Source organism: Diabrotica undecimpunctata, chromosome 8 (assembly GCF_040954645.1).
Source record: "Diabrotica undecimpunctata isolate CICGRU chromosome 8, icDiaUnde3, whole genome shotgun sequence".
NCBI classification, from domain to species: Eukaryota; Metazoa; Arthropoda; class Insecta; order Coleoptera; family Chrysomelidae; genus Diabrotica; species Diabrotica undecimpunctata.
The window spans coordinates 48954243-48979102 of NC_092810.1; the positions used below are offsets into that span (position 1 = coordinate 48954243).

The 24860-nt window shown below is 33.6% G+C and overlaps 1 protein-coding gene across 1 annotated transcript in view; it reads left to right on the top strand.

Annotated features, from left to right (window-relative positions):
• The window catches only part of LOC140447522 (putative phosphatidate phosphatase), a 362135-nt gene that overhangs the window by 291254 nt on the left and 46021 nt on the right, over positions 1-24860 (top strand). Inside the window, exon 3 of the mRNA XM_072540220.1 lies at positions 14231-14535. Within this exon, the coding sequence (XP_072396321.1) occupies positions 14231-14535 (305 nt within the window). The remainder of the gene's footprint in view (positions 1-14230; positions 14536-24860) is intronic.

Genomic DNA, 24860 nt, shown 5'->3' on the forward strand with positions numbered 1-24860 from the left:
TTTTTGCTGATGATACCAGTATCACCTGGAGCAAGTCTAATATTACAGCTATTCATGCAACTATAACTTCTGATCTACTTACAATAAAAACCTGGTTCGACTCTAATTTACACTCTTTTAACGTGCACTATTCTATAAAGAAGCTCTTCAACCTCTGCTATCCAATAAGATCTGTTTCCAAGGAAATCAATTTAGCATCTTCCAATATAACATAGTTTTCTTTGTTCCAGTCTCATCTTCGGGTCTTTCTTTTTGGGGTTCTCGTACAGCTGCCCAGTCTAATGTTATTTTTATATTACAAAAAAGAGCAATACGGTATCTGTATCGCCTCAGAAGAACAACACATTCCAGACGCTACTTCAAAACTACTCTTTATATATTTTAAAAACTGTTTGCTTAATTAGTAAACACCTACAACATGTAGTATTTTAAATTTAAAATCGCGGTTAAATCCAACGGTTCTTTTTTCCCTTTTTTAACTTTTCGGCAAAAATGATAAAACTGAAATTGTGGCAAATGCAATTTCCTACAATTTCTTTTTTACAATTTTTTTTCAAAAGTTATAGGCAAAAATAGTGGAAGGGAAAGAGAAGCATAATTATTGAATTATCTCGTTTATTATTAACTTTACGTATGCGGTAAAGACGCGAGCGTAAGATATTGTAGGGATTGGTTTTATAGGAGCTGTTTTTATTTAATATCTCGGTCAGTTTCAACTTTTCGACAAACTCGTAAGGACTTCAATTGTTGCAGTTGCGATCTCCTACAATTTCTTCTTAGCAAATTTTTTCATGCGGTCGATATTTTTCGAGTTAAGAAGGAAACTAGTGACTAAGTATAATTATTAAATTATCTCGTTTAATATTAACTTTTCATCATAAATCTACCAAAACTAAAATGGACAGAATTATATTTTATACAATTTTGATTTCTTTAATTTTTTATTTGTTATAATCAACATTTAAGGTCCTAAGCTTTTCGAAGCCTAGACGGTGAGGTCATCAGCAGCAAGCCATAAACAGGAACCAACACAGGATCGCACGAAAAAATTTGTAAAAAAAAATAAATAGGAACTCACATTTGCAATAATTTCAGTCGTTACTTCTTCTTATCCTTGGTTTTCCGCTATCTCTTGTTCCATCAACTTCATTGCAATCTTTATTCTTAAATCTTTTTGAGACTGTAGTCACCCCGGCTCTTTCCCTAATTAAGTCGTTCGTGGTCCTGTCGCTTCTAGTCTTACCCAACATTCACCGTAACATATTCATTTCGCTACCTCTATATTCTTTTCTGAATCTTCTTAACAGGCCAATCTTCACTGCCGTACACCAAAGCAGTTCTCAACACACCATTGAATATCCTTCCTTTCAGCCCTTCCCCATCTTTTTGGATCACAGAAGACGCCGCTTTCTTGATCTAGTGTCCCATTTTCCATTATGTAGGAGGCAAGGTATTTAAATTCTCCTACTCGTCATAGTTTTTCTCCAAGCAATTATGTCCCCAACCAATCCTCTTCCTCCCAACCACACAGACCTGCTAACCTAACTTTTAAGTCCTCCCGCTTCAATAGCCCTTCTCCAAACCTCAAACATTTCTTTGTACTGTGACATGAGATATCTATTTATATATTAGATTTTGCTCAGATAAACTATATTTTTTTTACATTCGATAATTTGCGAAAAAAGTCTCAAAGCACAGATATTTTTTAATATTTATTTAATATAAATATTTATTTTAAGAGCTTTACTGCAGTGTATCGTAACAAACAACTCTTTTTGCTGCCTGTAAATCAAATTATACATCTTCCATCTACAAAGAAATTAAACAACAAACAGGTTTCTGGTTCCACAATGGGAGGTTTATTTTCTGAAAAGTGTTGTAAATAACGAGAACCCCAACACGCTATCTGTTGCCATTTAACTTGTTTATTTTATCGAAATAATTGTATACAAAAGCAAGGTGTTACCTAGAGGCATGTTTTAATAATTATAGCTTGCAAGAGTGCCAGCACTTCGGAAGGTATGTTACCCCTTAATTTAAGTACGTGTGAGTTGACTATTTATTTTACCTCAGTGGCGTTACAAAAAAACATAATTCTTTATTCTAAGCCATCGTGGTACCTTAAAATAAGGATGAATAGGTGAATATGCCAACTAACAAGACATAGAAGAGTTCAAAATGAGACAAAAATGTATCTGGTTATTACTGGAATAATCAGTTATTCCAAAAATAATGATAATACCGACCTAAGCGAAATACAACATAGCGTGTGCAATGTGGAAGACTAAATTAATACAGCAGTTTTATAAACAAATCTGATTTCTCTAGTGAACCAGTTCTTAAAGCAGTTTTGCAAAAATTTGGAAACATTTGTTTTTATCGTTGTATTTCTAAAATAAGTTTTTATCCATATTTTTATTAAACATATCGCAATTTTACTTTAAAATAAGTTTATTTTGACATTTCGATTTCCAATTCGGAACACGCTCTCAAAATATAAAAAATTAATAAATCAAACAAATTATGTTTTTGTTCATCATCATTATAAGTGGCTCGACAATCCGTTGTGGATCTTGGCCTGCTCACAAAGAAGTCGCCACTCCTGTCGATTCCTGGCAACTTCCCTCCATCTTCTGACCCTTAGAATCTGTAAGTCTTCTTCCACATCATCAATCCATCTCCTTCGTGGTTGTCCTCTGCTTCTTGTGCCCTCTGGGTTTGAAAATTTTAATCTCTTCGTGTATTCGTAATGTGACATCCTAGCAATTTGTCCAGCCCATCTAAGTCTCTGCACCTTAACGAATTTCACAAGGTCTGGATCGGTGTATAAGTGATATAATTCAAGTTGTATCTTCGACGTCATTTCCCATTTTCATTTACGGCCCCAAAAATGTTTCTAAGAATTTTTCTCTCAAAAAAACCAAGTAGTCTTTCATCATTTTGAGATATGGTTCACGTTTCAGCCCCATATATCAAAACCGGTCTTATTAAGGTCTTGTATATTGAGCTTTACTGCACATTTTATATTTTTATTTTTTAAATGTTTCTAGAGACCGTGAACAGTTCTGTTTCCTATTACTATTCGTCTTTTTATTTCGTCGCTTGTCGTGTTTGTTACGAGTGATCCAAGATATTTGAATTTTTTGACTTGCTCAAAGGTATGGTTGTTAATTTGAATTCTCTGTTAGATATTTCGGGGGTTTTTAGAAACCAACATATATTTGGTTTTTTCCTTGTTTACTAGAAGTCCTAATTCACTTGCCGCGTCCGCAAGCCTTTTAAAACACTGCACCATGTCTCTCATACTATAACTATATCGTCAGCGAATGCGAGAATTTGCGTCGATCTATTAAAAATAGTTCCATTTATTCTAATATTTAATTGTCTGATTGCCTTTTCCAATATTAAATAGGAGATTTAATATTAAAGAGGAGATACGCTAGCGTCTCTACTTGTCTTAGACCATTATTAATGTCAAAGAACGTAGAGTTGTCTCCTTCAATTCTAACGCATGAAATGACCTTTTGCATTGTTAGTTTGGTCAACTTAAGTAACTTAGGTGGGATCCCAAAGTCTATCGTTGCATTATATAATGCAGTTCTTTTCACACTATCGTAGGCTGCTTTGAAGTCGATGAAGAGATGGTGTGTATCTATGTTGTAGTCTAGTGACTTTTCTACAATCTGCCTATGTGCTTGAATTTGATGTGTATTTGACTTTCCAGAAGTAAATCCGCATTGATATTGACCAACAATATCCTTTGTAAAATGTTTTAAGTCTTTCAAACAATACCTTGCCGAAGATTTAATACGCAGATGCTAACAAAGTAATGCCTCTATAGTTCTTACACTCCAATTGATCACCCTTTTTATGCAACGGACATATTATTGCCTTTAACCACGATACCCGGGGGGTATCGTATAACCACAACTAGGGCCTGCGTAGAGCAAGCGGTAGGATTCTTGCCTCGCAAGCCGGTGGTCCGGAGTTCGAATCCTACCGCCGGCAAGAACATCTAGACATTTTAAAAATGTCTATAGGCCCCAGGTCGACTCAGCCTGAATAAAAATGAGTACCTTGGGTAAAACCAGGGGTAATAATAGACGGTTGAAGCGTAGCACTGGCCATGTTACCTTCCTTGTATACCGTAGGCCCTAGATATAGCAGACTATCCTGCTATACTCCCAAAGCCGCGACAGCGGTATAAAACGGGAGACTATTATTATTACCACGATACCAATTGATTCTGCCATATAACTATTATTAGTTTATGGATTGCTGCAAAAAGTTATTCACCACCTTTTTTGTACATTTACGAACAGATTTCATCGATTCCTGGGGCTTTATTGTCTTTGAGTTTTAGGATGGCATTTGAGATTTCTTCTCTTGTTGGGTCTTCACTGTGTAGTTGACGTTGGCGTTGTAGATTTTGTTGATGGTCTATGTTGTAACCTCCTTTAATATCATTTATATTTAGATGCTCGTTGAAATGTTGTGCCCATCTGTTAAGAACTAAGTTTTTATCATGTAGAATTTCACCGTTAGTGTCTTTCCAAATTTTTAATCGTGATTTACATTCTCCCCGGCTATTATTTAAGGATTTGTAGTATTTCTTCGTTTCATTTTTATCGAATAAACTTTGTATCTCATTGAGAGTGTTCTGTTCGTATTCGCTCTTCTTACGTTGATGGATATGTTTTTTCTCTCTTCGAAGACGTCTATACTCTTCTTTTTTTCTCCGTGTAAAACCTGCGTCGATGGTTTTTTGATATGCTGCGTTCTTTATATTTGTGACCATTTCGCACTCATGATCAAACCAATCATTTCTTTTGTCTGACTTGGTTTTGCCCAATATTTCAACCGATTTCTGTAACACAATATCTCGTATATTGGCCTATAGTTGGTTAATGTCTTCTTGTTCTTCTAAGTTTTTTGTCCTTATCTGATCTTCTATTTGTTGTCTGTATACATTTGCAATGCCGGGAACTTTTAGTTTATTTATGTCGATTTTTGGTCTTCTTTTCCCGATCTCCTTTTTTAAATCACTATCTATTGTAACATTTTTTTTAATTAATATATTAAATTAATTTTAATTCCTTTTACCCATGTGGATGATACGTTGATGGTCGTGTTTACGATCAGTAATTTTTATTGGAAAACTACCGAAATATGACTGAAGAATCTACCTAAGTATCTAAGTATTTATTTAAAGACGCCGGTCTGGCGAATCCTTAGTTAATCCTTTTCCGGGTCCTTTGTCATAAATTCGGTAATTGTCGTCGAACGCCCGTTGTAATGTTTTTCGGGAAAAACCTAATCTAGGAGATTTGATATTTCATCACGTTTGTAGGTAGAAGTTATACCGTTATGTTCAATGTTAATTAGAACTTTTTACCTTCTCAGAAATACATACAGCTGGCCTATCATTTTTGGGGGGAAGATACCCTCACCTTTTCTTGGGTAGCTTGGTAAAATTTTAGAGGAACTAAGTTACTTATCGGTGGGCATCCGTCGAGTTAAGACGCTTAGTTCACATTATCGTATCTGTTACCTTACCGTCTCTGTGCATTTTCTTTATAAGTGTGTATACACTTGCTTATTAGAGTTTCTTTATCTTACACTATATTAGATTAAGTATAGTTGTAAAGCACCTTTAAGGGTAAATAAATTCAGTGTTTAATACAAGTATAGTATTAACTTCAGTGACTTAATGCAGCAGTCGACAGGAATTACTGTAAGTTGACATAATTTTAATATCTCCACCTATCTGGGCAAGTAACATGGTATAGCATCATATCATCTTCCATTATCTGGACGTATCCAACGATCATACATGTCATCAAATGTAGTTGAGAGTAGCTACTGAATTTTGCAGTCAATTAAAGAACATTCTATACTTTTTTTTGTTACGAACCAAATAATCGACTTAACCAAGTGCGGTTTGGTTAAATTTTTATGTTTTCACTTCAGTAACTTTTTTGTATTTTTGTAAATTTAAATTTTATTAATTTTTGTTATCTTTGGTGTTTGTTATAATTTGTTATTCAATTTTTTTCTGTAATATCTCGAAATACGCCAAAACTTTATTTGTGTATTTTTATTACTTGTGTTGCATTCAGCAGCGTCATAATTTTGTTGTTGTTTAATATATTGTTATTGTTTTATGTATGTATTTTATTTGTCGACCCCTAACAACGTTCCCTGATATATTTGCTTTTTACTTTTAAATATAACTATACCTTTGACCAGTAGAAAGATCAGGCTGATTCAAGTGTCGTAGGTGAGTAAGTATAACACCTAATAATTTTATTATTTGTTTATGTAGAGTGTTGACCAAATTTATTGAGTAATTAACTGTGATATCTTTTCTTGGGTTTGATCTCTGAACCTAAATATCTTTCCTTATCTCTTTTCTTTTCTAAGGTTTCTTAATTTTCTCCTTAAACCCCAAAAAATTAAGTGGCGCCCTGTTCCCTATCTTATCTTATCTTTGGTAATTTTACCCATCTATCTTTTTGTTTATTTCTGTATCTTTTCCAATATCTCTTATCGTATCTTTACTTATTTCGTCCGTTGGACCCATTCCTGGTTCCAAAAGCTAGTTTCGAACCCACGACTCGCTCTCCACCAACCATCTGGCTGCCGTCCGCAGTGTCTCCATTGGTGACCTTTCTAGCACCATCAAAAAAAGGTTTCCGAGGTTACACTATGTTTGCTCCTCTAAAAGACCTAACATCTAATAAGTTAGAGCAGTATCTTGCATCGATGATTATATGATCTATTTGGTTAATCGTTTTATTATCAGGAGATTTCTAAGTTTCATATATATATATATATATATATATATATATATATATATATATATATATATATATATATATATAGATATATATATACATATATATATATATATATATATATATATATATAGATATATATATATATATATATATATATATATATATATATATATATATATATATGGGAAAATGGTGTCCCAGCTATTAACATATTCTTAGACATCGCAAAGTTTATGATTCTGAGACGGTTATTATTAGAGTCTACGTGTAGGCTCTCTTTTCCGATGGTGGGCGAATATGTATTCTCTCTTCTGACTTTGGCATTAAAGTCTGCTGCTATTATTTATGTATAGTATACATAGAACATGTCTTTTTCATCATCCTCTTTTTCTTCCGTTGGAGCATGGATGCTAATAATGCTAATATTAGCGAACTTCCCTTTAATTCTTATTTGACATATCCTTGACCTTGCTGCTTACAATAAATCCGGTACCAAATTCGTGTCGTGTAGGATGTACACTGTAGGAAATATTGCAGTTATTTTTTTCCAGGATGCCTGACGTAGTCCAGCTCATTTCCTGTAAAGCAATGATTTCTGCTTTGGCCTTATTCATTTTTTGTATTAGCAAAGCTGTGGCTACAGGCTGATAAAGGCTTTTTAAATCATTATCCTAATTTCGGTTGCGAGTTCGTCGTAGGTTAGACATTCCGGATTCTTTGTTTGTAGCTCTCATAACAAAAGGGTTTTTACAGGGTTGGGTAGTTAACCCAACGCCAAACCCCCTTTTCAGAGAGCCATTTCACCCGCTCTCGTCAGTTACCGACCCAACTTTTCACCCGGGTTGGATACCAGATCTCCCGTTGGGCTGCTAGGTTTATAGGGGAAACCAGCGTGAAGGTGAGAGCCGGATTTGAGTAGAAGAGGCAAATTTAAGTAAACTGGAATCAACTCCATGTTTTCGCATTCAACCCTTTATCTCCCTTTGTTTTTGTTACTTGGTAAAAAATTCTTCTATTTTAATTTGATCTGACTCATTCAGATTGAGAATTCAGACATATACCTATTATACAGTTTAAAATAAATAATTAAAATGATATTGAGTTTTATTAATATTTTGAATATTTTTGAGTTTCGTTTCTACAACATGTGAATTGTCTTTTAAAAGATAATATTTTTTAGATAATATAGGGATTTTTCATAGAGATATATTAATTCTGACCACTGTTCGTTTAGTCACTCCATTTTCCAGTGACTAACCACAAATACATATAAATAAAATTAAGGCTCCCTAATAACCGCCCTGCGAAGTTAATTTGAGAGAAAGCTCCGACAGGGAGAAGGCTCTTAGGACGCCCATTAATGCGGTGGAGAGATAACCTATGGTCAGATTTAAGAACAATGGGGCTACCCATTACCTCAACTATCATGGACGACCGTTTATGATGGAAGCAAGTTGTGCAGCCAGCCAAGACCCACTTCGGGCTCTAGTGCTACGAGGAGAAAAAGAAACACATTTTACTCCTTAACGAAACTCATATTTTATTTATTTAAAAAAAAATGACACACTTTGGCTACTTTTAGCTTGTACGCAGAATATAAAGTGCAAGATATTTTCAACAAGTGTATTTGTTTTATAAGCATACAAAACTCCTTAATGCAATATAAATCTTTCACTTAATCATTTAATTTAATATTATTTCACCTTGCTAAATATAATAGCGATTTTGAAATGCTCCTGACCAGCTTATGACTATCAAACATGCATTTTCATGCGTATAAACAGTGATTTGACTGTCAAATAAATTTTTATCTCCGATGTTGATGATATTGGCACGAAGCCGAGAAGCCGGTGTAAATATAATTAAAGCTTTCACTCTCGGCGTTACCGATGACTTAAAACTAATGGCACTGGAAGAAATTTTCATATTTATACATTTATTTTAAACGCGATAGTGGCTACTCTAATAAAGCTGTCGGAAAGGATGAAAACGCTAGACTATTTCTAGTTTTTAGGTAAAACAGAGAAGTTATAAATACATGGTTCTCATTAACCGTAACTCAAATTTATTTGTGAATAATAACGATTCACGTGTTGTGATCTCCGCATGCGGTTTACGGCAGGAGTAGTTCGATGAAGAATGTTTTTATTTGTAATTGTGAGCATAACCACACTAGGTTATTAGAAGAATTAAAATATTAAAAAAAGCACTTTTAAAACAATATTGTTATATCTAAGAATCTAGTGTTTAAAACTAAACAAGAAATACTTTCAGAACTATTTCAAACAAGAATATTAACTTCTATTATCATTGACGGTTTATGATAATGGCTCGTCTCCTTTCTTCTCACCGTAATTCTTTTGAACTCATTTTTAAATTTAGTGCACATGATTGCTGTAACACGTCCCTCAGATTAGAGTAGAGTAGGATTTAGTAGTGAAAAAGATATGATGAAAAAATTAGAACGGGCATAATAAGCTACTAGGTTTTACACCAAGTCCTTCTCAGCGGGAAGAGGTTTTTAGTGGATAGGAATACCCAAACTATAACATATCTGAAAATTTCCAATTTACTTAGAAATCCGTAATAAAAATGACATTGTGTCGGCATTCATAAACAAGGATTAACTGTATGTTTGTGATTATCTTTTCATTTTCTGCAATATTTATATCCTAGAAGGTGGAGAAGAAATTGACAAAAACACAAAGACAGACTTTGATTTTTAGAAAAGTCATGGGGTGATTCTTCTTATTTTTGCGGCACGTTCCTAAAAGTTTGTAATCATGAAGCAAGATTTGGATTATTTGTATGCTTAAAAACCAATTGTCAGCAGTAATTGTTTCTCTTAGAGGCTCACATAATCTTGTATCACCTTCGATAGAGAATTACTTACAACAAAAGGACCTGGTCGTTCTTGCTTAATGCCTAAAATTTTTCATCTCTATTGTGACATATTCATCCAACGTGTAACCGTTTTTGCAATTAAAAGTAAACGTTTTAAAAATCTTTCGTATACGACAAAATTTATCTAATGATTTTCTTTCCCCACGTGATTCTATATCATCATATCTTAGGTGTTGTAGTAAAAATTTAAATCGGCATCTGGACATTGATAGTAGAAACATCTCAATATACAAACATGTTTGTTTGTATATTCAGCAATAATGGTTATCATGGGGTCGTTAAAAAATATTTCCAAATATCTAGTTCACCTTTTAAATTATTGGTAACTTCTTTAGTACCTGGCAAATGCATAAATAATTTTTCTGGACGTGTTCGAACATTTCTTGAAAGAATATGTTTCATCAATTTAGTAGTTGTGTCTTTACCCAAAAATAAGGCCCCGCAGAAACTATCAGTTCAGCACCTTCCATATATTTGTTCTGTTATTTTTTTCTTCGTCATCGTCGTATTCAATATTTTCATTCCCGTCGTGGTCTTAAAGTCATTCGTCCATTCTTCTTCTTAACGTGCCCCATCCCTAAGGACATTGGCGATCATCATGGCCCATTTGACTCTATCTGCAACCGTTCTGAAAAGTTCTATTGACGTTTTCCCACTCCATCGTCTCAGATTCTTTAGCCAGGACGTGCGTCTTCTCCCCGGTCCTCTTTTGCCTTCCACCTTCCCTTGTATGACCAGCCGCATCAATTCGTATTTCTCGTTTCTTAGGATGTGACCAAAGTAGCTCATTTTTCTTTTCTTTATAGTGTTGAGTATTTCTTTATCTTTTTTCATTCTTCGTAGCGTTTTCGCATTTGTTATGTGTTGTGTCCAAGATATTTTCCACATTCTTCGATAACACCACATTTCAAAGTTAATGAGTTTTTTCTTTGTCGCCTCTGTAATTGTCCAGGCCTCAACTCCATACAACAGGACAAAGAACACGTAGCATCTCAATACTCTAGCTCTAATTTTGATGTTGAGTTTTCCATTGCATAATATTGTTTTATCTTATTAAAAGGACTTCTAGCTATCTCAATACGCCGTTTTATTTCCGTACTTCTATTCCATTCTTCATTTAGTTCGCAACCTAAGTACTGATATCTGTGCACCCTGCCTAAAAGTTTTCCTTTAGCATAAACACTGTGTTCCTTAATCTTGTTCTTGCTTACCACCATGATTTTTGTTTTATTTGTATTCAATACCATTCCATAGTTTTCCTTTGGCATAAACACTGTGTTTCTCAATCTTGTTCTTGCTTACCACCATGATTTTTGTTTTATTTGTATTCAATACCATTCCATACATTTCGCAGTATTGGGTAATACGATAAACCAAGATTTGTAGTCCTTCTCTGCTGTCCGCAAGGAGTATTCTGTCATCTGCGTATCTAAGATTATTCAGAAGTGCTCCGTTAATAAATATGCCTTCATTAACGTCTTCTAATGCCTCTTTAAACAATTCTTCTGAATACATATTAAAAAGTAAAGGGGAAAGCACACATCCTTATCTTACTCCACGATTTATAGATATTTCTTTCGATTATTGTTGGTCTATTCGTATTGTGGCTTTCTGATATCGGTATAGATTGGCAATGATTCTCACGTCTTCGTCATCTAATTCTGTGTTCTGGAGTATTTTTGCCATTCTTCGGTGTTGTACTTTGTCGAATGCTTTTTCGAATTCGACTAGACATATGAATACGTCTCAATTGACATCTCGAAATCGTTCGATTAGTGTTTGTACAGTAAATAATGCTTCTCTGGTGCCCCAACCTTTTCTGAATCCCAATTGGTTTTCAGCTATTCTGTCATCTAGCTTTTTATAGATACGTTCGTGTATCACTCGTAATAACACTTTTAGAATATCGTTCATCAAGCTTATTGTCCTGTGCTCTTCACACTTCATTGCGTTTGATTTTTTGGGTATTGGAATAAATATTGATATTAACCATTCTTTCGGAATAATAATATCTCTCCCGTATAATAAATTTCATTAAATAATTATATTAGTGTGCCATATGATTTTTTGTTAATATTCTTAATATTTCTGTAGATGTTTCATCTGGTCACATGGTCTTTTCATTTTTTATACGTTTTAGCGCTTTCTCAATTTCGTCTTTGGTGATTGGTGGCCCATTTCTTCCTCTTGGTTCAATGACCTCAATTTTCTCGTCGTCTTTGAATAGCTCTTTTATGTATTCCTCCCATCTGTTTATTTTATCTGTACATTCCGTTATTATCTTGTTATTTTTATCCATGATATTTCCGATACCCTTCTTCTTGTATATGCCAGCTGTATCTTTGATTTTCTGGTGTATGTTAAAACTGCCATGTTGTTTATCTAACCTTTCTATTTCTTCACACTTTTCTGATAGCCACAGTTCCTTAGCTTCTTTGATTTTCGGTTTGATTATTTTATTAATTTTTTTGTACTGTTGTTCTTTTTTATTCTTGTGTGCCCTTCTTTCCGTCATCAGTTATTTTATCTCTTGTGTGATCCATTGTTTATTTTTAGATGGTGTGTCTTCTTAAAGTTTTGTTTTGTGATATTTCTCAAAATCTCCTCTGCTTTCCTCCATTTATCTGTTGTCAATTGCTTTTGCCTTTCTACTTCCTGAACTTATTTGTGCACTTGTTCTTTGATTTATTGGTATATATCAGTTTCTTTTAGTTTTCTCAGATTAATTCTTGGTGTTTTGGCAGTTGTTTTTAACTTTTTTAACTTGAGTTTCATGTTTGCTAGAACTAGATTGTGGTCACTTGTTATATCTGCTCCTGGATACGCTTTAGCCGGTATTATCGAATCTTTGATTTATAATTAGGTAATCTATTTGGTTTCTTAATATAATTTCACCATCATCTCTATGTGCTTTCCATGTATATATTCTTCGATTTGGGAGTTTATACCACGTGTTTTTGATAATGAGTTATCTTTGCAAAGCTGAACTAGTCTTTCACCTCTTTAATTACGTGTTCCCAGATCGTGTTCTTCTACTACTTATCCATCTCTTCCTTTTTCTACCTTTGAGTTGAAGTCACCTAAAATCAAATTTACTTCTTCTTTTTTAGTTTCATTGAATGTTTTGTTTAAGTCATTGTAGAAGCTGTTTACTTCTTCCTCTGTGCTATCAGATGTTGGTGCATATACTACAATCATGTTTATGTTGCACGGTATAGCGTTTAATTTCAATAGTGCAATTCTATCCGTTATCGGTATGAACCCTTTAGCTGATCTTTCGATTTCTTTACTAATGACTATTGCTACTCCATTGCGGTTTTGTGTATTGTTATCTCCGGAATAGGAAAACACGTAGTTGTCTATGACACTTCTGCCGCTGTTAGGCCATCGGACTTCACTACATCCAAGGATATCTATCTTTAAGCGTCTCATTTCTTGTGTTAGGTTATGGGCTTTTCCTTGTTGGTACAAACTCCGCACGTTCCAAGTGCCTATTTTTTCAGTGTATTTAGTTGGATGGCTGGTCTTTAAGATGTTTTTCTCAATACATCACTGGGATTTCGCTTTTTGACGACCTGAGAGGCCCTGTGATCTTTTAGGTTTGTTCCTCTCCTACCGGATCTCGGCTTCCGATTTCTGTGATCAGTAATGTCTACTGGTTTTGTTACCATTGCGATCATTGCCATGATGATTGTTCTAGGAATATCCTTAAGGATCTTTAATGTGGTAGTCATCCCGTGGCTTTCTACATCCTTATGCCGTTGGTTACTTATTTGTAACTCCTCCGCCTTAGGGGTCAATTTCTTAACCCCAGGACAAGACCCCTGCCGCTTACTTACTCGTCCGCCTGAAGCCGTTGGTCAATAAGTGGATGATTGCTTATGCCGGCAATCGTTTGGTGGAATTTTCGCCATATCTGGCTACCCTCACTTAGTTTAGCCTGCAGACCTATGCAGTTGCCCGGGGTGTGGCACGTGGAGCCATAAGCGAGAGTTAGTTGTCTTATGAGGACCAGTTATCAAGAACCATATCTCGTCTATGACGCTTGATGTGGTCGTTCCGATAAAAGGTGCTACCTCTATAGCACAACTCTATACCCCATTCGTCCATTAGACGTTGCAAACGTTCTTGTTCTGCGTCATATGCATACATTTTAAAATTCACAATAACTGACAATGTCCAAAATTTCAAAAAAACACGACTGGTGCGCGGAGAATTTGTCCTTAGTCACTAATACCTTTACATCAAAGAACAGGATGCGACTGTCACTTCGTGTAAAGAAATCAATTAACATTTGTGGGAGGTACACGGGCGGGCTACACAAGGGTGGGTAGTTTTTGAAAAATTAAGAAGTTTAGATCGGTGCGAAGATTTTGTCCGCGAGCCAACCGTGGAAGTGGTACCTATATGCCGAAGTGGTATATGCGTACCAGCCGTGATATGGTAATAATTGTAGAGCCTTTATTAAATAACTATTTAGTTCGAATCTTTTTTTCTGTATATATTAATTTTGGTTTTCTTTTCAGATGTCAGTGACAGAATACCTAAATAGACCAAGCGTCCCACGAAATATAGTGTTCCTCGGATATCAAATTCCTAACTGGTTTTACAACTTCTACTGCACCTTCGGTATCTTCGCTTTCGGGGCAGCTTGTTCGCAGCTAACTACTGACGTCTTGAAGTACACAGTGGGCAGACTGAGACCCCACTTTATAACAGTGTGTGCTCCAAACGTTTGCAATGGTTCCTTCATTCCTTACAAATATTATGAGAACTTTACTTGTACAAATCCGTTATATGTTAACGACAAGAGAATCATGAAGGAAATGAGGTGAGTACACATTTACGTAAACGTTAACATAGGTAAATATGTATTTAAATTTGATTAACTTAAATCTTAAATACACTTCTATATTATCTGACCATATTTCCTCCATATCCCTTATTAGTTGCATTCGTCTTTACTTATAGTCTTGTGTTCATTAATTTAAAAATACGAAATACAAAAGAAAAAATACAAAAGACGAATTCTTTGCAAAATTAAACGAAGTTATTAATAGAGTTGGAAATAACCGAGAAATATTTTTATTAGGCGATTTTAATGGAAGAACAGGAAACAAGCGCCACAACAATGTAATTGGACCTTATGGAGAAGATGTCGTAAATGATAACGGAGAAAGACTTATCAATCTCTGTGAAAGTAATAGACTCAAAATAACTAACGGATATTACTGTCACAAAAACATACACAAATATACATGGTTTCAACCAACAAGGAATCTTAAGTCTATAATAGATTACGTGATAGTTAAACAAAATTCACAAATACTCATTAGAGATATTAGAGCTATGAGAGGAGCAGTATGCGGATCAGATCACCACATGGTCAGGGCAAAAATTGTTTTCTCATATAGATTAAAGGACAGTGTCTCATCAAGCCAAGACGAACAACTTTTAGAAAGAATTGATCTTCCTCAATACAATCTGTCCAGTTTAATTCATGAGAGCACCCGCACACTATATAAGACTCGAATGGACTCCAAACTTGACGAAACACTAACAAATACCAAATGCATATATGAGAACATAATATCAAGTATTCATCAAACAGCACAGGAGGTCTTAGGAATCAAACAAAATGATATTAGTAACAAGCTTTGGTGGAATGAAGACGTCGAAAATGCGGTAACAGAAAAGAAAAGATTATACCATAAGTGGTTGAATACAAAAGATGACGCAGACAAAGACTGATACAATGAAATGAAGAAGAAAACTAGAAAGATAATTATGACCTCCAAAAATGAGATATGGGATAGAAGATGCAGAGAGATATAATCTTATATTGGAGGACGACAATGCACTGAGGCGTGGAAGTTTATAAACTCTGTTAAGAAGCCGACTAACGAGAAAGTGACTCTAAATCCCATAAATCCCGAGGATTGGACACATTATTACAAACATCTATTAAATGAGAACAGAGACGAATTTAAAGAAGATATGAATTCATCAAGAATCGAAATTCTGGGAGAGCATATTACCATAGATATCAACATAGTTCAAAAAGCTATAGCAGGGATGAAGAATGGAAAAGCAAGTGGACCAGAGGGAGTAACTACGGAATTAATAAAGAATGGCTCAGAGAAATTACACAGAATGATCACGGTGATATTTAACGAATATATTAATGGACATCCAACACCAGATGAATGGAAAACAGCATATATGATCCCAATATATAAAAAAGGTGACATGAGAAATTGTAAAAACTATAGAGGGATATCGGTCACAAGCTCAATGAGTCGACTATACGGTCGAATACTACGGGACCTGATAGAGGAAGATTATCAATCGTCTGAAGACGAAGAACAAGGAGGATTTAGAGCAGGTCGTTCATGTACAGATAACATCTTCTGTCTTAAACAAATTATAGAAAAAAAATTGTGACAAATAGAGAGTTACATATGACTTTTGTAGATCTTGAGAAGGCATGCGACATAGTCCCGCTAAATAAACTATGGGAAGTCCTGGGCACATCAAACATACATCAAACATTGGTTAGTGCTCTCAAAGATCTATATTATGGTTCAAACTCCCAAATGAAATTCGGAAACCTCTTAGCTGAAAAATTTGCAGTTACTAAGGGTCTCAGATAAGGATGTTGTATCTCTCCGACTCTATTTAAGATTTATATCTCTGCAGCTCTGAAACAATGGAAAAGAAAAGTCAAAGGAATGGGTATACAATTGAACGATCAGGATTACATATATACTTTACAGTTTGCAGATGATCAGGTAGTGATCTCAAATGACAAAGATGACATGGAATACATGCTTAGAAAACTAATTGAAGAATACCAGAAATGGGGATCAAATATATCAATTTAGAAAAGACAAAATACCTCTCAATTGGAGCTGAAGCAGAACAACTCGATATCGATGACAATCAAAAAATAAATCCATGCAACGAATATAAATACCTGGGCGTCATCTTCGACCGTAGTGGAAAAGACGAACGAGAAATAGAACATCGAATTGTACAAGCACGAAGAGCTATAGCATGTTTGAACGGAGTTCTATGGAGTAAATAAATATCAAAGAAAAGAAAATGGAACATCTATGAGACAATGGTTAAAACTAGCCTACTTTATGGAACTGAGACATGGAGAACAACCGAAAAATATAAGAAAAAGGTCGAAGCCACGGAAATGGATGCCATCAGAAGATCGATGAGAATATCAAGAGCCGACAGAATACTGAATGAAGTGATAAAACAACAAATGGGTATAGAGGGCACTATAGTTGACGATATTGAGAGAAAACAGCTCATATGGTATGGGCATGTGAGCCGAATGGGGGACGAAAGATTGCCTAAAAAAACGATGATGTGGCAACCCCCAGAGAAGAGGAAACGAGGAAGACCACCACATAGCTGGAACCTGGGAGTTAGGAAAGCGATTAGCGCTCGAAATCTGGACGAAGACCTAACTCAAGACAGAATACAGTGGCGTTTGGGAGTCGGACAACGTCGTAAGACGTTATAAAAAACCGAATATATATATATATATATATATATATATATATATATATATATATATATATATATTATATATATATATTATATATATATATATATATATATATATATATATATATATATATATATATATATATATATAATCTACAACTCACAACGATTTGCTAATATAGTCCCTTTTACATTTCCTTGATTGATCTGCGCGTGACTTGTTTGTTGGGAAGTTTTAAAAAAATTAACCGAGGGGCGTCTCATCTCATGAGTTATAAAAAATTAGGTGCGTCATTTTTTTTTTAATTACGTGAAAATTTGTCACTTTGTGTTCGTTGAATTGTTATGAGGAAACTGTATTGTGCCGAAAAAGGATGCAGAATAACTGCTTTAATATTTATTACAATCTTAATATTTTTTCAAAATTGTGACTTTATATGTCTTTAAATCATAAGCGGAGGATAGACTCATCACATGGGCTCATTAAAAGGCAGTTTATTGTTAGCTAACCAATCTTCCATAGTCTTTTTTAAAGATATGTTTGGTGCTTTCTTAACAACTTGCTATCGTATGGAGTGTTATCCATTATAATTAGGGATTGTTCATACAAATTTTTTAACAGTTGATTTTCAAACGACGATAAAAAATTTGCTTGATTCATTTTCCCACGGTAGTCCATTAAAGCCGATTTGGAGGAAAATATAGCCGTTGCACCTCCAATGAAGCCATTTTTATTACCAGCATAAAGAATGATGTATCTGCAAAAAAATATATTTCAACACTTTTATGTTTTCAGTATAATTAAATATATTACCGTTTTCCATTATTTTTAATAGATTTTACACTTCATTTATCCTCATCTTCCCAATGAGCGACATATATACCCATTCCGAAAAATCCAAGTTTCATGTATAAAAACAAACTTTTATAGTTCTTCATGTATATTTTTGATATAATCTCAAAAATTCTGCTCTCTTCGCAGCAATATGAGACTTTTGCATCAGTCCTCGCCTTTGGATTATCTTTTAGCCATTTAAAACCAATATCTTTCAGTACAATACTGAGTGACATACGACAACCACTAGGTTAAAGTCACATGTTCTGAAAAGAATTCAATTTGATTTAATGTTTATGCCTAGTTCGTTTTTTGTGTAGTGATGTTAGAAGTATATTAGTATTTACGGCCTGAGAGATAGAATATATATTAATATATTTTAAGTATCTACATAAACATACAAAAATATATTACGTACTCCCCTAACAGTAGTCAACACTAGAATTGGGCCGTTATTATCTCGTTACTGTTCAAAATAATGAATTAAAGAATATACCATCTAAAAATAAAATTAAAGACAGTCAAGATTTCCTTTCACGCAAAAATAGTCTATGTATCTGTTGATACGTATTTCGCTTTAATAAAGCTCATCAGAACAGTTATTCATAGGCTTTCTCAACGTGAAAATTAATCTTTTCCTGTCTTTGTGAAGCAACGATAAAATGGCTTCGAAACGGACGCAATAGCGACATCTGATATTAAATCCGTAAAATAGTTTCGAAACACAATTCAGATAACTGCCTTAATCTGAACCTTCTATAAATGCAAGGTATAACAGACGCTGATAAAGATGTTAATATACCATCTCTTTACAACGACTATTTAACTTCTTATATGACATTTTGGAATTAAATCACACTAATTTTGTTCTTAAAAAATTGGGGACAGAAATTATTGGGGCAGAGATAGGGCAAGCAAAACAAATCGAAAATTATGGGAACGGCGCTCAGGGTTTATTTGGAGAGCTGGAGTCGTGGATAAGGGCATAAAACAGGGGGATTGGATTGGGGCAACTACAAAAATGAAACAAAGGGGTACGTACATGAATCTCCTGGAACAAATGGACAAACAAAACAACAGGAAGGACCTCTAGCTATTTAAAATAAGGACGCCGCTTCGAGGTGCCAAATTATAACGATTACAACAACTATTTGTAACTATTGAAATAATTATTAGAAATTCAAAATATATCTTTTTAAATGAAACTCAAAAGTGGGGTTAGAAATTTTTTTTCTAAATAAATAAAAAAAATGGTTCAGAGAAATAAATCAAACATTTATTGTTGTCTCACCACAAACAGTTACAAAAATAAATGGCACAAAATTACTATATTAATAGTTACAAAAATTTATACCAAAATAACAAAGAAGAAAAACTGACATATCCTATCCGTTTACAACATCCGTTTACAAGTGGGAATTGCTACAAAACTTACAAAAAATTGTTACTGGGCTATAAACTGGGGCAGAAATAAATTATTACAAATAAACAATTATCTTTTAAAGTGAAACTGTTTTAAGAAGGTTAACCTTTTTTTAAAATCAAAACAAACTAATTTAAAAAAATAAAACTAAGCTAGCTGTCATATGTCAACATTAAATTTTAACAGAGAACAAATAAAATGACAGCAATGGCCACACCCTAAAATTTATAATATTAATTATTACAATTTAAATTGTTATGAAAGCAAATTTTATTAAAAAAATGTCTATCTTTACTTTAAAATTTAAACACAAAAAAGTTACCTGAGCTTCACTAGATTACACTTGAGTTGTAAACTGGACTTCACTGGACTTGAAAATTTCTGGGAGAACTGTACTGGGAATCTCTGACACACGAACAAAAAACTGCATCTATAGTCTGGAACGACGACCAGGGACAAACAAAACGAGGATGGAAACAACGATTCTTCCAAACCTCACTTGAACTGCAACTACACATTGAACTGCTACTATTGACTGCCACAAAACTACTTATTTTCCATAAAAAGGGACAAAAAACGAGAAAACATTTCAAATTTGACGTAAAATTTGGACAAACGCTGGAAGCAGCTGTCCCTGACAACGCTTCAGCGAGACTGACTTAATTCTTAAAAATCATTCGCTTAACTTGGTATAAACAAAACACTTAACAGGAACGAGAACGCAAAATATCGTAAGGCGGCTCTGATCAAAGAATACCGAGGAAATACACATCTGTGAAATATAAACAAACTTAAAATGGTTTATTATCGACCTCGGCGACGCAAAGAGGATTGAAAATACTTTGGTGTTTTAATACGTACGATATAGATATCTGTCAATTGTCAACCCATTCCCTTCCAGTGCCTCAACCTTTAAATTTTTAATTGGGAATATATTATATATGGCACATTGTTCGACAGGTATTTCGCTAATATTGTGAAAAGGTATCAGTTTATTGAAAGTGTTACACCTCTTCAAAACTAAACGTTACGTTTATGTTTTGCTGGTCAATTTCCGGTCATGTCAAAACTATATTAAAATGTAATTTTCAACATTAATAGGAAACTTTATTAAATGTAAATACAACAAACTAAATTTAAATTCATAATTCCAAACAGTTTACTCATCAGCTATATTTATTTACTAATTACGAACAACATTTTGGAGCATTTTAAGAATTACTACATTACATTAATGCACTATTCGTTATTTTAGTTCTTCCAATGAAGCTGGTATGGTATTATAAATCTTTCTTTTGCTCTCCATTAAATAAGATACCGACTTAACTCTTCTGGACTTCTTCGAATGGCGTTATTAAAAAAACCAATATTTATAATAATATTCCAGCTTCATTGGAAGAACTAATATAACGAATAGAGCATTTTTGTAGTGTAGTTTCACTCCAAAATGCTCCAAATTTTTTTTCACAATTTCAATCAGTGGCTTTATAATCTTATGGACGTTGAGTAAATATCATTTTGAACATTTAATTATTAGTTATAGCTAATGAGTAAACTGTTTGGACTTATGAACTGATTAATTTAAAATTTAGTTCATTTTATTTACGTAACATTTAATAAAGTTTCCTATTCATGTTACAAATTTTGTTTTTGTCATGACCGGAAATTGACATCAGCAAAACTTGGGCGTTACGTTTAGTTTTTAAGAGTTGTAACACTTTCAATAAACATACTTTTTTACAAGAATAGAGTTAATATTGAAAAAAATATGGATGTATAAATTCTCCAACGAAATACTTGTCTAACAATGTGCCACATGGTATATTCCCTATTTAAAATTGAAAGGTAGGGGTGCTGGAAGGGAGGAAGTTGACAATTGACAGATATCTATCTATATCTTTAAAAGATGACCCCTTTAGCATAGAAATCGACATGTTTTAATATTTTCACAAAATCCTATGAATGTTGCCAAATATCAGGGTGGACACTTTTGAGTGGCCAACCCTGTATAGTTAATTCCATATAAAGTATGTTCTTATAAGTTATATTTTATACAACTGTGTTTCATCCATTATTTTTTGTTTAGTGGGCGGTATTTCATTCTTTTTTATTCATTTGTTTTATCATTTTTTAAGCAGAATTTTGTCTTCCATGTAAATCGTTTTCAATTTGACTAATGAAATTTTACCATAATTGCTGATATTTCTTGCTATAGCATTTTTCATATAAAAATGCTTGCACGTCATTCAAGATTTACGACGTCAGAACCCCACAGCGTTGCCAAAACATCAGAATAGTTAGTAAGTAAGGAATTTTTAAAATGTCCACTATTTGTCAAACTGTTATATTAACAGTAAATACACTTAGTTTTGAGACTACTGCAACACACTAAAATACATAAAAAAACATTTTAATACAAAATTATATATTCTACATTTTAAACTTATCGCTTTTAGGGCTTTAATAGTAAAAACGTCCCGCCATTATTTCTTGTTCAAAATAATCTATCTTATATGAAAGCTTATCAGCTTTCTACAGACTATTTATTTGTTTTGGCATAGCACAATCACAATACACAATAATAATTAGTTTTTAAAGCTATTAATCTAAATTAATATGTATTTATAAATACAATTTATTAATATTATATTATGATCAAATTGTGCAAGAAATCAAAACATAAACAAAATTCTTATTCTAAGAAAGCGACAACACTTCAAACAATTTTGCCACACGCTAAACTGTCAATTAAATTTAAAGTATTCCCGTATCAGTTGCGTACAATTTTCTAATCTATTTAATTAAAATTATTATTTTGTGGAATATTAGACTTAAAGAGTTATTGCATAAAATGTATATTATTAATAATAACAAATGTTTTTGGTTATTTAATCAATATAATTCTAAAATTTCCAATATAATGATAATTACTTTTTTTAATTATTTCACCATCTTGACGCCTATGGAAGATCGGGCAGTTCCGTATGGGTTTCGTATTATTAGCTGTGTTAGGCAAATTTTAACTCTAAGGTTGACGTTCTGGAAATTTTAAATATAAGTGACGTCACTTTATATAAATTGTGACGTGCACGCATTTTTATCTGAAAAATACTACATATATTCTGTATATTTCTTTGTTTTCGTCTGTTTTATTGTGCAAGTACTTGTGATATGCAGGTTTCATTTACATTACTGGTTATGAAACTGATTATGAAATATTGATTGTCGTGTTATTACTTACTGGGGTACGATAAATTAAATAATTCGTTAATTTCAAATCACTAATTTTAAGTACTATATTTGTTTATTTTATTTTTTCTTTCCAATTACTGAATTTAATTACGATTCCATTATCTGATTCATAATAAAATGCGTTTGTAATTGCATGCATTGTAGTCGGTAACTATCCGTGTTATATAACGTGTTTTCAAATAACATTAAAATTATTATGGTTATTAAACAAAATTAAAAAATTAAATATTTTATAGTTATCGTACTTAACCATGGTAACATTTTCGATTTAACCACAAGACAAGATAATATGTACTTATAAATAGTTCTATTTAAGTGTTTTATGATCTAGTTATTGGTTTTATAAAACCTTTAGCATTCCTTTGACGCCAATCCACTTTAGACTCGATTTATAGTATTTTTTTCTTCCTTAATTTTGTGTATAACCATATTTTTCTTCGGATTATTCTTTCATATATAGGGTGACTACCGTTCCCTTGGCCTTACTGTGGTTCTGCCCCCGCTATTTGTACTACTCTTCAATTTCCAATTGGCATCTTCAATAGATTCTATTGAAATGACAACAGTTTATGTTTCTTCTATTAAAATTACCAGGTTTTACTAATCGGACATTGATCAAGGCTCTTCACTGAGTCCCTGTGTAATATATTTATGGATGTCCTGGTCTTGACAGAGAAATCAAGGGTGCGGGTTCATTTTATAGGCCGGACCGTAATTTTTATTTATTTTTCTCCAAGGCTGCTTGCTAAAAGTTGGAACTAGTATTTATATAACCCGGCCCCTGGCCCTTAAAGAACTTTTTTTGTTTAAAAAAATGTTTGGTGCTACTAAAAAAACAAACTGCCTTATTATTCTGCAAAAAAATAGTTAGACCGGGAGCCTGTATTAAAATTAAATATTTTGTGTTACTGGTGCGGGCGGTCGTTTACAAGTGAAAACTAGCTGGAGCGCGCGAATTCTACTCAATCGAGGTTAACTGTCCTAGTGGTCATTGATGGTAGAAGAGCCTATAGCTGGTCCAAGTAGTCTTTGTCCTGGCAAATAGTGATAACATCGAAAGTTCAGGTGATAACTGAAATGACGTAGAATTTTTGTTGACGTATTCTATTGTTAAGCGAAATAAAGATAATATTATCGACAGGGAAAAAAGACTTAAGCTTTCTCAGACTTCTAATGCTACCGATTTGACAGGTTTGTCTAATAGAGCTACAAAAATTGCAAATGCCGTTTTAGAAGATCTAGACTTACCTATTTTCCAAAGATCATACAGCGCTGGTCATCGACAAAAATAAAATTCGGAGTGAAGTTAAGAAAAACAGACGGCAACTTCAGTATGGAAATACAAATTTCAATTGGGGGTGCCTACTTCTATGGAAGAGAAGCAGCCATGGTCTTCGAAAACGCGAGGCTAGTCATGAAAATTGAAGAGCATACAGCTTTAATTGAAGAACCAGGTAGTTTATATTTTGGTCACTTAGTTCTTAGCCAGTCTCGTGCCATAGATATTGCCGAAGGAATATCAATGGGTCACATTTAATGTAGCTTAGTTCAAATTAAAGATTTTTTATATCAGTCAATTGATATTTGGCACGAAAGGTTTTTTACATTGAAATAATATGTAAACGTTTACTTAATTATTGGGTTCCACGGTGAGTTCCAATCACCCACCCTCCTTTGCTTAACATTTTTACTTATCCACTTCTTGAACCCTAGTATTGACATTGACTTTTAAATATCGGCAAATTCTTTCTGATATCAAGTTTAGATCATATGTAACCATCTTTAGATTCTTTATCACGCACTTTTATTGACGCACTGTCAAAATTTGGAACTTGTTTCATCATATCCCACAATTCCTCATTGGTCAAATTTTGTGTTAGAGGAGGCTCTGTTATAGTACTATTTATCCAGTCTGTGAGATTTATGTAATCTTCTGCATCGAACTTTATTTGGGATACTTTGAAAATGTGATTTTTTATGTCAGCTTTCCTACATTTTAAAATTCTTCTGACAGCAACCTCTCTAATATGTTGACCTGAATCTGTTAACATAGAAATTAGAATGTTTTCCGGGAGCGCAAAATAAGCATTGTCTCGAATAACTTTATTGATAATTGATGACA